This window comes from Marmota marmota, unplaced genomic scaffold, assembly GCF_001458135.2.
Source record: "Marmota marmota marmota unplaced genomic scaffold, marMar, whole genome shotgun sequence".
In the NCBI taxonomy this organism is placed as follows: domain Eukaryota; kingdom Metazoa; phylum Chordata; class Mammalia; order Rodentia; family Sciuridae; genus Marmota; species Marmota marmota.
In genome coordinates, this window is record NW_026000242.1 from 7,044,162 (window position 1) to 7,057,300 (window position 13,139).

The window sequence follows — 13,139 nt, forward strand, 5'->3', positions numbered from 1 at the left end:
AATAAGTAAAATTAGTTGTGCTACACGTGTGACCTTGCCTGCTGGACTGGCCCCTCCTTAGATCCTGATCATTAAAAAGATTCATCCTGGGCTGGGGTTGTAGCTCAGTGGTAGAGTGCTCACCTCGAATGTGGAAGGCATTGGGTTTTTCAGCACCATATAGAAATAAAATAAAGTTATTGTGTCCATCTACAACTAAAAAAATATTTTTTAAAAAAAGATTCTTCCTACAGCGAACCTGTGACTTCCTAATTATTCTAAATTCAAGCCCTTAGCACAGTACAAATCTACTTTGTTGTCATCTTTGTAAATGACCCTTCAGATATTGAAGGACACCCAGCATGCCCCTTCCTACCCCCACCTTCTCTTCTCCAAGATAAATCAGCCTCGCTGCCTTCACCCTGTCTTCAGGTGGCATGTTTTCAAAGTTTAGTCAGGAAATTCTTTCTTAAGTTCTGTCTTTTCCTACCTTAGAAACTTGAGGCAGAGTTTCTGTGAAACTGTCTTAGGTGAACTTAAAGTTGGTTTTTAATCCCTTACCATCTTCAATATTTTTGTCCCTCCTCAAGCCAAATACTTTCAACGTCTTTTAGAGATTTATTATCAAAGACAAAAAGAAAAAAAGATGTTTCCTTCTTAGCTGGAGTCACGCTGACAATCTTCATTCCCATTTTAGGACCCTGCCCATTACAGGAGCTCGCTCTCCTCACAGTCATCATGCCTGTCAGCACAGCGGGGCTCGCCTGCTCTGGGCATCCTCTAGTTAACATTATGTTGGCGTATCAAGTTTCATGGGCCCACAGTGATTTTCACTGCAGAGACCGCTTGGCGTCTCGCACAGAGCAGATGAAAGCAGCCTCCGAAGGGAAGCTGCTTTTCTGGCACACACAAGCAGAGCAGCATATTCCTTCATTGCCCAGAGTACTTCAGTTTCATTCAGCATCAAAGGCTCTGGCCTTTGGGAGGGAACAAGTGATGGGACCATTTTAGACATTAAAATAGAGTACTTGTTGGCATCTGAAAAGCTGATGTTTTACACCCTTTGATCTGAGGACCCATCATTTTTGCACTCTTTCAAATTGACTATCCTGTGGTTGGCTGTGTTTTTAGGTTCAGGAACATTTATTCCCTTCATTTTCATCCTCTTTCCATAGTTTATATAGAACAGTATATTCAAATCTTCTTTAATAATTTCATGAGCTGTATAACACAGAGAAAGTACGAATTGATGATGCTACTCGAACATTCTGCATTTTGTCATATTTTACCATCTGTGCAGCAGATGAGAAGTGTTAGATTTTTGTTCCTTTGGATATTATGTAGGGCAGACAAGATAAAAGCTCTTGTCCTTGAGGCATTGGCATCGTAACCAGCAGTTCTTGCTCTGGGACCTGTAGACATTTAGGGAAACTATAGCAAGCTTCTTTAGCGTTTTGAACAGTGAAAAATTACATGATGGTTTCTGTGTATAATTTCTTGGGCAGAATTTTCTGGTCATTTTCAAAGGTATCCAAGCCAAATGATGATTAAGGACAACTAAATAGAGGTTTCAAGGTCCTCAAATTGAATGAGATATATAGGTAGATAAATAGATAGAAAGATAGATAGATTGATTTTCATTAGGACTTGTGGCACTATTTTTTGTTTTGCTTTGTTTTTAAGGAAATCGCCTTGAAAAAAAAATAAAATCCCTGTTTTAACCCAAGCTTGTATCCGAATGTCATTTGGCCTTGGTCATCTCATTTTAAGCACTAGTGTGTGTGGAGATCAAAGGAAAACAAACGAGTGCCATCTAGAGGCCTTGACAACAACTTCCTAACTTTCAAAGAAGGCCTGGCCTTCTCCCTATGGAGGGGTCATTAGCTTTAGCAACTTTCTAAATGAAGGACTTTTTTTTTTCCTTGTGTAATTACAGACCATAGACATGTCTGTCAGTGAAGCTACAGTTGTGCAATCTAGCCTTGCTACTCTGAAAACGTAATTTTAATGAAGCTTAACATTTTAGATGACATTTACTCTTGTTTTAGAGGGATACAGAAACTGTAGTCTTTTGGATCTCTACATGTGAATGTACTTTTAATCATACCACAAGAACAAATTGGTACCTGATATAAAGTAATTTTGATTTAGGAACTTCTTTGTATTTTAAAGCTAGAGAATATTAAAAATTAAGAGTGGTATAGCATGGTGTTTGCCAAATGCTGTGGAAATTGCAGAGTTGAATTTTCCCTGGAAAAATAGATCAACCAGAATGTATATCAACCTAAAAATGTATAACACAGTAATCAGGAGCACAGCTTCACATTACTTTACAACATTGAGTACATTAACTTTTCAAAATCATGTTTCTTCTTCATTTATAGATGTGGCTAATGAGAGTGTCTGATATAAAGTTGTTGTAAAGATTCAGTGAAATATAAAACATTTCCACAAATAAAGTCTTATTTGATTAGGGTCAGAATTAAATACAATAAATACTTATTTGTGTATTCAGCAGATATTATTGAACTCTCTTAGTAAGTGTAATAACTATTTTTTGGTATTGGAGATTCAATATGGCCATGGTAGTGAAAATGACTTATATTGTGGTAGGAGAGACATAAACAAGTAAATATATAAACAAGACAAGTTCACAAATCATTCGTGTGAAGAAAATTCATGAAATGTAATAAAGAGTGACTGGCAGCCTGCTTTAGAGTAGGTGGTAAGGGATGAGCTTTCCAAGGAACTCACATTTAAGCTTTTACCTGAATGACAAGAGAAGATCTGAGAAGTAACCATTCGAGCTAAAGAAGGGAGCAAATGTAGAAGCCAGTGGGTGGGAGTGTGCAGAGCATGTGCAAAGACTAGGCAGGGGCCTCAGAGGCCCAGGACTTTGGATTTTCATTCTGAGGATTAAGGGAAGAGATTGTGGAGTTATATGCAAGGTAACAATAGGCCCAGATTTATGCTTCAGAAAAATTCCATTTGCTTCTCTATGGATCAAGCCTGGAAGCAGAAAAGACCAGTGAAGAGATTTGCAGGTGTCTAAATACACTGTAATGGTGGCTTGGATGAAGATGTTGAATTAATGGTTCAGGGATTTGGATCCACTATCAGCTCTTCTCTCTGCCTAATTTTTACCATTTCTAAAATGGGAATGATGATAATACATTCCTCTTAGGATTGCTGTAGGATCCAATGAGATAATAATAACGTAAAATGCTTAGAAGAATGTGTTAATACTGCTACTGTATTATCACCTGCAACCTTTGTCATGACTGCTACTGCCACATGATCTTCAGTAGCTCCAATTTGCAGATGAGAAAAATGAGAAATAGAGATGGTTTTGAAATCTGAATATAGGTTTCTTGATTTTTTTAACCTATTGTTTTTTTCTGTAGTGTAACCTATAGTATGTGTTCCCAGAGAAAAATATCTGTTGATCTGAATCGCTCACTCACAGCTTCGTTTTTGTACCTGTGAATGTTTACATAACCTTGGAAAAAATTCTACATAAGCCTAGCTGAATCCCAGCGTATGGTAAAGAGGTTGTCTCTGCCTGTTCCTCTCTCCATATATACCTTATACCATCATAAATGTCAAATTCCCTGAGTTTTGAAGAGTCATATTGTACAGCAAAACCCAAATCATTAAAATGTACCTAATAAAATACATATGGAAGATAGAACTGAATATTTTGAGAACCTTGAGAGAAACTAAATCTCTTTAGAGGATATTCTTCTCTCCATTAATTGTATTAAATGGGGCCATACTTAATATGAATAAATTAAATCCGTGGATTATCCCCAGATTTTTCTGGTCAGACTTTCAGTGAAAGCATTTGCCTTCTGTCACATCTTCACCTGTCTCTGCTTTGCCCACCCCTTTCTGGAGAAAGAAGTGTGATAGGTAAGAATCAAAGAAAAAGAGAGACAAAATGAAAAGCAAGGAGCTTAAGAAGCTACCTGCTGGTCTTGCCTGTAAGTTGCTCAGATCCACTGGTACCTGCCCTCACCAGAGACTGAAGGCAGGCTGTTTGTCTGTTACAGAATGTGAGCACTTGATCCGTCACATGTTGGTGTTAGACCCAAATAAGCGCCTCTCTATGGAACAGATATGTAAGCACAAGTGGATGAAGATAGGAGATGCTGACCCCAACTTCGACAGGGTGAGCTGGCCATCTCTTGCCTTGGTGATCTCCTCTTAGAGCTACAGCAGTCTCTTTTGCATGTGATTGTAATCTGGACAATACCTGAAAAGATGGGTAGGCACAAGGTACAAACTGTTGGGTAATATTAAAGTAGCAAGGGAAGAAAACAAAGACTGTAAAAATCAGCTAAACTGCTGGAGAATGGTGAGACTGGTTCCCTACTGTTTTTTTCCCAAATTTTAGTTTGTTTTTGGCTTTCAAGATACTACAGCCCACAGTTCGGGAGCTCTCTTACCAAAGGGATGTCTCCTTTCTCTTATCTTAGTGTGCTCAGTGGTTTCTGTAGCCTATCTTTTCAAAACCATTGTGACTATCCGATGTACCCCAAGGAGCTCAGGAAACAGGGGGATCTTATCTGCTCATAGCCATTCACCAGAGCTGTCTTGCTTAGACTCCGAGGCCAAAACACCCTCAGCTAGGGTGCATGGAACAGCTTGGTCATTGTATATGATATGCCACATGGAGGTGATTAATTGGGGATTTGACTGCTTGCATCTTTTCATGTTACAGTTAATAGCCGAATGCCAGCAACTGAAGGAAGAAAGGCAGATGGACCCTCTGAATGAGGATGTCCTCTTGGCCATGGAGGACATGGGACTAGACAAAGAGCGGACACTACAGGTATCTAGGAAGGAGTGGAGAACAAAGTGAGGTGTAGTAGTCCTTCCTCTATCCTGCATTTTCTATTCTTTCTCCTTCCTGAGAACTTGGGTCTCTTTGCTTTCCTCCTTTTTCTCTTCCTCTGCCCCTCCTGGGCCTGGGAAGGAAGGAAAGAAGGTGCTTTGGTCTTCTGATGTTATTATTGAAAGGGTTTTGGTCATTGACATGCCATTTCATCAGGGTTTTTTACTTTTTTCCCCCCTTCTCTCTTGGTAGTCATTAAGATCAGATGCCTATGATCACTATAGTGCAATCTACAGCCTGCTGTGTGATCGACATAAGAGACATAAAACCCTGCGTCTCGGAGCACTTCCTAGCATGCCCCGAGCCATGGCATTTCAAGCACCAGTCAATATCCAGGTGGGCAATGTCTCCAGTGATCTAGTTCAGGACACGTAACACCAGGGGGTAAGGGTTAGCTGCTGCTCACCAACCCCAAGTCAAAGGAGTTTCCTATTCTTCCATACTTCTATCATCTCTTCCTTTGTCAGAGACCAATCAAGACTTGAACCTTTCTTTGACAGAGAGGATGGATGGTAACAATGATTGCTTTCTTCTTTTCTTTCTTTCTTTCTTTTTTTTTTTTTTTAAGAAATAGCCAATCACTGGGATACTGTCCTCTCTAAAGAATGCTTACTTATTGTGACTTCTAAGGGCAGAGGAACCAAAGACTTTAGCAGTCAGGACTACTTTGAAAAGCTATCATTATTTCCCTCTAATGTTTAAGGTATTTGTGTATACTTATGTACTACTTTACAGGCGGAGCAGGCAGGTACCGCTATGAACATCAGCGTTCCCCAGGTGCAGCTGATCAACCCAGAGAACCAAATTGTGGAGGCAAGTAGCATCCTCTGATAGTTGCCAATGAAACCACTTTCTTTCCCATATCTACATTTCCTTTCCTTCCTTCTATTTCTGATTGGTTGTGTTTCCCTCCCGCCTCAGCCGGATGGGGCAGTGAACTTGGACAGCGATGAGGGTGAAGAGCCTTCCCCTGAAGCACTTGTCCGCTATTTGTCAATGAGGAGGCACACAGTGGGTGTGGCTGACCCACGGTGAGTGTCTGGGCAACAGCCCTGCCAAGCACCAGGGCAGAGGATTCCTACCTGGCTTTTTCATGGCACGTTTTTTCTACTTTATGCTCTCTCCCAGATGAGATCTAAATTAAGTGGCTAAGATAAGTTTTAACCCTTAACACATCCTGGTAGATCAACATGGATTTAATTTAAAAATTGCGCAGTATCCGTGGGGCTCTAGTGGGCTGTTAGCAATCATCATGCCAGTTAATCACAGTACTTTGGTGAGGAGTGTGATGGTACCTTTGCCCACAAAGATTGAGGTCTTTGAATCTAGGTTACACAGAAATACCTCTTAAAATTCATCTAAATTTGACAGCTTTTAGAAACATTTGCCACATGTTATAGTGCAAGACTCGTCTAGGAAGGGAGAACAAGTGATGTGATATATATCTGGACTGACTTATTTTTATATGTAAGTGAACAAGAATTCAGAAACACACCAATTTCTCAAAGTGTTTTCCCAAAGCTGTCTTTCCTAGTGTTCCCTGATGCCCTCACTCTGGGGAAAAGGACTGAAGGCCAGCCAGCTCACTCCATTTTTGTTCTCAAATTGAGAACTCTCAACATTAAAAATAGCCTACTTCTTTTATGAATATTTTCTTTGCTGAGTAGGAAAGAGAAGGTTGTAGCAAGAGTTCTGAGAGTTCAACTAGGGGCAAAGCTGGTTTTCTTATAAATATCTCTTTTCTCTGAGTGAATTTCCAAAACTCCCATGCCTGCTGATTTGCTTGCTTTATGTTTCTTGTTCTCGGCCGATGATCAAACAGGCAATAAGGGGAACATTCTGTCCCCACACAGTGTGTCAGCTTCAAAGGGGTGGAGTCCTGGGTCGCTGTTAGTGCAAAGGTCTCTTATTTTAAAGTCTGCTGTAGAACCTACTGTTGCAGCATGACAGCCCTGTACATCCAGTACTTATCTGTCCTATCAGCACTGACAGGAGCAATTGCATTCTTTCCCTGGTGAATCAGTTGCTACTTCAGGCAACCATTGTCTTAGCAGTGGCTCATGTTCCCCAGAAACTTGCTGTTCACCTCCGAGCTTTTAAAACCTGACCTGGACTCGTGCCAGTGTTTCCTCTTGACTCAGAGCTGTTGGTTTTACTGAGTGGTCAATGAAAAATAGCGGTCCCCAATCCCAGGAAGTAAAATGTCAGAATCAAATTCACACATTAGGCTTCTGCTTTGCTTTGGACTCTTGGAATAGAAATTGAGGAGAAAAGTAAAAAATAAAATAAACTATTAAATAACAGTATCATCAATTTGGGGATTTAAGTACCTCTGAGAAAGAATGTTAACCACATTTCTCTGTCTTCCTGTTTTCTGTCAGCACGGAAGTTATGGAAGATCTGCAGAAGCTCCTTCCTGGCTTTCCTGGAGTCACTCCTCAGGCTCCATTCCTGCAGGTGGCCCCTAACATGAACTTCATGCACAATCTGTTGCCCATGCAAAATTTGCAACCAACCGGGCAGCTTGAGTATAAGGTACTTTTGGTGTGGGAGAGGTATTGCCCCAGGAAAATAAATGAACTCCTGAGAGACTTTGAGGATTTGAGGATTTCCTTGTAGAAAAGAATGATCTCCTTTGTAAAGCAATTTGGGTGAGAAAGGGAGGATTTCTGTAGTCTACATCATGATTAAAGAATCATGAATGTAATGCATTCCACTATTGTCATGTATGAAATAAATAAATAAATAAAAAGAAAAAGAAGAGCAAAAAAGAACCCTGTAATTTAAGTGGACTGGAATTCTGCTGTTTTTGCCCCTCTTTCCCCCTATTTTACGAGTCAATCCTGCCCACTCTTCTCCTTGTAGGAGCAGTCTCTGTTACAGCCACCCACCCTACAGCTGCTGAATGGAATGGGCCCCCTTGGCCGGAGGGCATCAGATGGAGGAGCCAACATCCAACTGCATGCCCAGCAGCTGCTGAAGCGCCCACGGGGACCCTCCCCACTTGTCACCATGACACCAGTAAGTAGCAATACAGAACCCAGCTGATTTTCTCAGAGGCTTTTGATAAGAAGGTTGTGTGCCTGAGGTTGGGAACCCACGGCCCACCTAAATGTCTGAATTCCCTCTTTTCTCCAAAATTTTGATGCTCAGTATATTCCCATTTTCTTCAGTCTAGTAGACTTTTCCAGTATTTATTCTTGATAATTCACCAGATCATTTCATTTCTACTCAGAACCCTGCTCCTGGAAAGGCTCTTCCTCAACAGCTGCTTACAGGCACCCATGTTAAATATGGCCTTATTCCTGCAGCTTAGAGGCTTCTCACAGACAACTTTCCCCTGATGGACAGAAGGCAATTGAAATAAACAGCACTCTTTGGAATTAATTGCTTTTTAAAAAAAAAAAAAAAATTTAAACCTGGATCTTTTATTTATTTACATGCAGTGCTGAGGATCGAACCCAGTGCCTCACACATGCCAGGCAAGTGCTTTACCACTGAGCCACAACTCCAGCTCAAATTAATTGCTTTTTTAGACAGGTTTCCAAAATTGCCATCTCAACTTCCTTTTTTCTTTTGATCAGCATCATCTCAAATTTTGCTAGAACCTCGATTATTTGATTATTCAGCTTTGGCCTAGTCAATTGGTATCTCTCAATCACACTGTTTTTTGTCTGCGGGGGGTACTACTGGGGATTGAACTCAGGGCCTTACACATGCTAGGCAAGTGCTCTACCATTGAGCTACACCCCCAGCCCTCTTTATAGTCGCCCAGGCTGGTTTCCAATTTCCAATCCTCCAGTCTCAGCCTCTAGAGTAACTGGGATCACAGGCATGTACCACTGTAACCAGCCACACTCTTTCTGTGACAACCACATTCAAAGATTTTTTTTTTCTCCTCTGAGTTCAGTTTATTTCTGGTTATTTTTCTCTCATAGGTCATTCATTCATTCATTTATTCATTTTCATCATACAATAAGATTGGGTACTAACTATATTCATAGTGCTTAAGTGACATTTTAGGGTAATGCTTCTCAAACTGTCTGAAGCTGGGGACTTTTTTGTACCAGGGATTGAACCCAGTGGTGCTTAACCACTGAGCAACATCCCCAGCCCTTTTTTGTATTTTATTTAGAGACAGGGTCTCATTGAGTTGCTTAGGACCTTGCTAAGTTGCTGAGGCTGGCTTTGAACTTGAGATCCTCCTGTTTCAGCCTCAGCCTCCCAAGCCACTGGGATTATAGGCATGTGCTACCACACCTAGCTCAATAATAATTGAACTTGACAATTCACCAGATCATTTCATTTCTACTCAGAACCTTTTTTTTAAATTCTTCAATCCATTGTCCACTGATATCTTTGTAAAATACAGTAAAAGTGAATCACTAGAAAAATGAAATTTTAAAAACATAACAAATACAGGGCTGATTTTTAAATTTAATTCAATAGACAAAATTATACCATTAATTGTTATAAAGTCTCTAGCAACTTACTGTTTATACTTACTGTTTATATCTATACTTTCCTTATCATGGATTGGTAACAAAATACTTTATAGACTGGTATAAGTCCATTTACCAAACTTTCAGTTATCACTGCAGTCAAGAAAACAAAAGAATTATATATCATAGTTGTTGATGTAGTGAGTTTATGATATGGGAAAACAAGATGAACCTATGTGAAGTATCTGAACAATAGTAACAGACCATGTGTGAATAGGTGCCAAAGTGAATAACATGGATTATTAGAGGGCAGAGATATGCAGGGCAGGATCAATATTGGCTAGGAAGGGGTCAGGGACAGCTTTTTTGGGGTGGAATAACACTCTGTCCACTAGAACTGTTTCTGCCAAGGTCACTAACAAGCTCTTGTTGATAAATCCAGTGGGCATTTTTAATCTTTATCTTTTTGGATGTCCCAACTCCATTAGTCACTGTTGACCATTTTTTCCCTTGAACTATTTTCTTTTTTTGGCTTTTGTGCCAGCACACTCTTTGTTTTCCTCCTACCCCTCCTTTTCAGATTTCCTTTCTGCTTGTTCCTTGAAGTTGACAAAACCTCCAGAGTTTTATCTTAGACCCTGTTCCCATCTCACTTGACATACCCTCTGCATGATTTTGTTTACTCCCATAATTTCAGTTGCCATTTGATTCTCCACCCAGAACGCTCTTCTGAGTTCTAAACATCTGTGTGTATGATTGCCTGTGGATAGCTATAGTTCATTATCTCACAAGTACCTAAATTTTAGTGAGCATGTCCCCAAATGAACTTACCACGAATCTGTGAAACCTCTCCCTCCCCTTGCATGACAGTAAATGACATTGTCGTTCTCTTGGTTGGTTACACAGGCTAGGAACATGGATTTTCTCTTTAACTCTTTTCTTTCCCTTATTCCCTCTGTTAAATCAGTTGTCTAACGCCTGTGAATTAAAGATCTTCTCCTCCTGTTCGCCACCCTTTTCTTAATTCAGATCATTGTCACCCATTGCCTTGATTAACATGGTGGCCTCCTAACTGGCTTCCTTGCTTCCAGTCATCTCCTGCTCCCTGCCACCAGCCCTTTTTACCCTGCAACTAAAGAGAGCTAATTTTTCAAGTACAAATCTTATGACATCATGCTCCTGCTTAAGTTCTTTAGTGATTCACCACTGCCCTTCTCAAAATAAACTTCTTTGTGTAGTATTCAAGGTCATTGTTACTGGTGACAGTGTCCCTCCCCTGTCTCAGCTATAGTCCCTTCCTGCCTGATTGTTCACTTTGCCCTTACAGAATTATCATAAAGGATCTGGAAACCCTGGAAGCATTCAAATGATGGAATTTTTTCAACAAGTTTTTTGTTTCGTAATTATCTTCCATTTTTAAAAAATGTTCTTTTGTGGTAAATGAACATGAGTTTTGCTCTAGTGGCTAAGGCACGCAGCATTCCAGTCCTCAGGCAGATGGAGATAGGACTACAGTCATGCGTTGTAGTGGTTTTCATTTCACTTGCATGTTTTGGTGGGTAACAGCTATTTTAGGGCATTGAATCACAACTACACAATTATATGTTATATACAAAAATGTTCTCTAAAAACATCATTATGCTTTTCTGGAGTTAAGACATCGAAACACTGGAAATGACGTTAATATGAAACAACAGGTCAGTTCCTAGACTTGCTAGGTAAATAGTTTTCTTCTCTGTTTTCAGGCTGTCTAACAGCTCAGGCTTTCTCTTTTCTCTCAGTCTAGAAGACTTTTCCTCTTTTCTTAGTTAGGTCCTGTATATCATTTAGGTCTAAGGTTACCTCCTCCAGAAAGCCTTCCATGATTCTCAAGGACCCCCTTCTGTTGAGTGTGGAGAACTTGGTCATGTTTTTTAATTGTTTGTTTGTCTCTGTCTTCCACTAGACTGTAAAATGAGGTCAAGGACTCTTGTCTGTAAATCTCACGTTTTATTCCGTAATATAGTAGGCATTCAGCTATTTGTTGAATAAATGAATCAATGAATGAAGAGTAAGAGGAAGAAATCTGAATTGATATCACCTGAGCAAGGTAAAAATGGGAAAATGGTATATCAAAGTTCCATGTAACCCAGGTGTCCTAGAAGAGTATCATTAATGAGGAAGTTAACAGAAAATCTTGCTCCAAACCCGAGTACTAGAATATCTAGAAACATTAGAGAATAAGCTGACATCTTGAGCTTTTCCTTCCTGTCTCTCTTCAGGCAGTGCCAGCAGTAACCCCTGTGGACGAGGAGAGCTCAGATGGGGAGCCAGATCAGGAAGCTGTGCAGAGGTAATGTGACATCTGGCAGTGCTTGCAGAACGTCCTTGGGCAGGCTCCCCCTGCAACCAACGAAAGGTCACCTCTGCCCAAGGAGGTGGTACAGTGCAGCTTCAACATTTGTGTGGTCTCTTTGCTCAAGCCAGATGGCATGTTCCTCCCCACATGGAAGTAACAGAAGACTACCCAGAAAATTTCATTTCTGTAAGCACCATTGGAAGTCCCCTAAGTGACAGCAATAACCATAAGAACTTTTTCTCTCCTCCCTCCCTCCTTCCTTGTCCCCTGCCTTCATATTTGCAACTCTGATAGTATTCACAAGGCACAAAGCCTGCTCCTACCTGCCAAGAACTGTTTACTGAAAAGGAATTGGAGATTTGGGATGACAGTGATCCTAGCTAGTCTGGCCATGGACCTCTGGCATGGACTCTTCCTTTCCAGGAGAATGAATGAATACCTCTTGTACTGTTTGCTGTGTGTTTCTTCCACTCCCTTGTACCAACAAAGAGATATTGAAAAAAATATATGGGATTTGGGCCAGGGACAGATGCAAATATCCATTGTTTGCAGAACCTTGTTGAGAGATGTCTAATTCACAGAGACGGCAGTGACCATCAGGCATGCTGTACTGTTCATTTGACCTCAGTCCCATTAGCCCGGGTCCTCAGCTCCATGCATGTCCCCTGGTGGGAGTTGTCTTTCTTATTTTCCGGGGAGGGGTTTCACCAGAATCCAGCATGTATTTTCCCAGAAATCCAGGTGTTCTTCAAGATTATATGTTTTCCCTTGAGGAAAGTTGAAATAAAATGGTTTTCGTGGGCTCTTGGGGAAACTTCGGGTGTCTTTATCAAATGGATATTAAATCACTGATGGCTTACTCTTTAGCAAGTTTACATACTGCTAATTATAGTCTGTTAACTGACTTTAGTTGAAATGGGCAAGGTAGATAAGAATGAAACAAGACCGGTTTTTCAGAACCTGATGGTTGCTGGCCAGGACTCTCTTCCCACTACCAGGAGCTCCATATGAGAGCTGCTGTTCAAAATGAAGCTGGTCCCATGTGGAAAGAAAACCATATTGAACTGAGTTGTTAGGTGGGCCAGCTTCTTCTGCAGTTTAATCAATAGAAGGAAAAATGTGATGACTTTTTCCCCTCGATGCTGTTATTTCTGTAGTTTGCTGATAACGGGGTATGTAAGGTTGCAGACGAGCCCTGCTGGTGTCATGAAGAGATGAGGAATGAAGAGGTTCACTGCCTTCCCATCTTAAAAGGGACAGCAATATTTTATTTTAGCTTCTTTGTTCTTGGACTTTACTTCTTCAGCCCCACCTTCTTCCTTTAGACTAGCATTTTAAGGATTAATTTCCATTGGCTTTGATAGAATGGAAAGGAATAGAACTTCTCTTTTTCGTACCCAAGAAGAACTGCAGTGGTGTGGAAGCCATCCACCAGACAGAGGGGACTGGTATCTTGTGGGTGGTGCTGCCAAAGTGTGTGTCT

At 40.7% G+C, this 13,139-nt stretch overlaps 1 protein-coding gene across 7 annotated transcripts in view; it reads left to right on the top strand.

Moving 5' to 3' along the window:
- Positions 1 to 13,139, top strand: part of Sik3 (SIK family kinase 3) — a 235,637-nt gene that overhangs the window by 195,626 nt on the left and 26,872 nt on the right. For 6 of the 7 annotated variants that reach the window (XM_048795898.1, XM_048795899.1, XM_015489837.2 and 3 more), the window contains 8 exons: positions 4,032 to 4,150; positions 4,703 to 4,813; positions 5,069 to 5,212; positions 5,612 to 5,689; positions 5,798 to 5,907; positions 7,258 to 7,411; positions 7,742 to 7,897; positions 11,580 to 11,650. In XM_048795898.1, coding sequence (XP_048651855.1) covers positions 4,032 to 4,150; positions 4,703 to 4,813; positions 5,069 to 5,212; positions 5,612 to 5,689; positions 5,798 to 5,907; positions 7,258 to 7,411; positions 7,742 to 7,897; positions 11,580 to 11,650 — 943 coding nt within the window. The remainder of the gene's footprint in view (positions 1 to 4,031; positions 4,151 to 4,702; positions 4,814 to 5,068; positions 5,213 to 5,611; positions 5,690 to 5,797; positions 5,908 to 7,257; positions 7,412 to 7,741; positions 7,898 to 11,579; positions 11,651 to 13,139) is intronic. The other variant, XM_048795902.1, reaches the window with a different exon arrangement.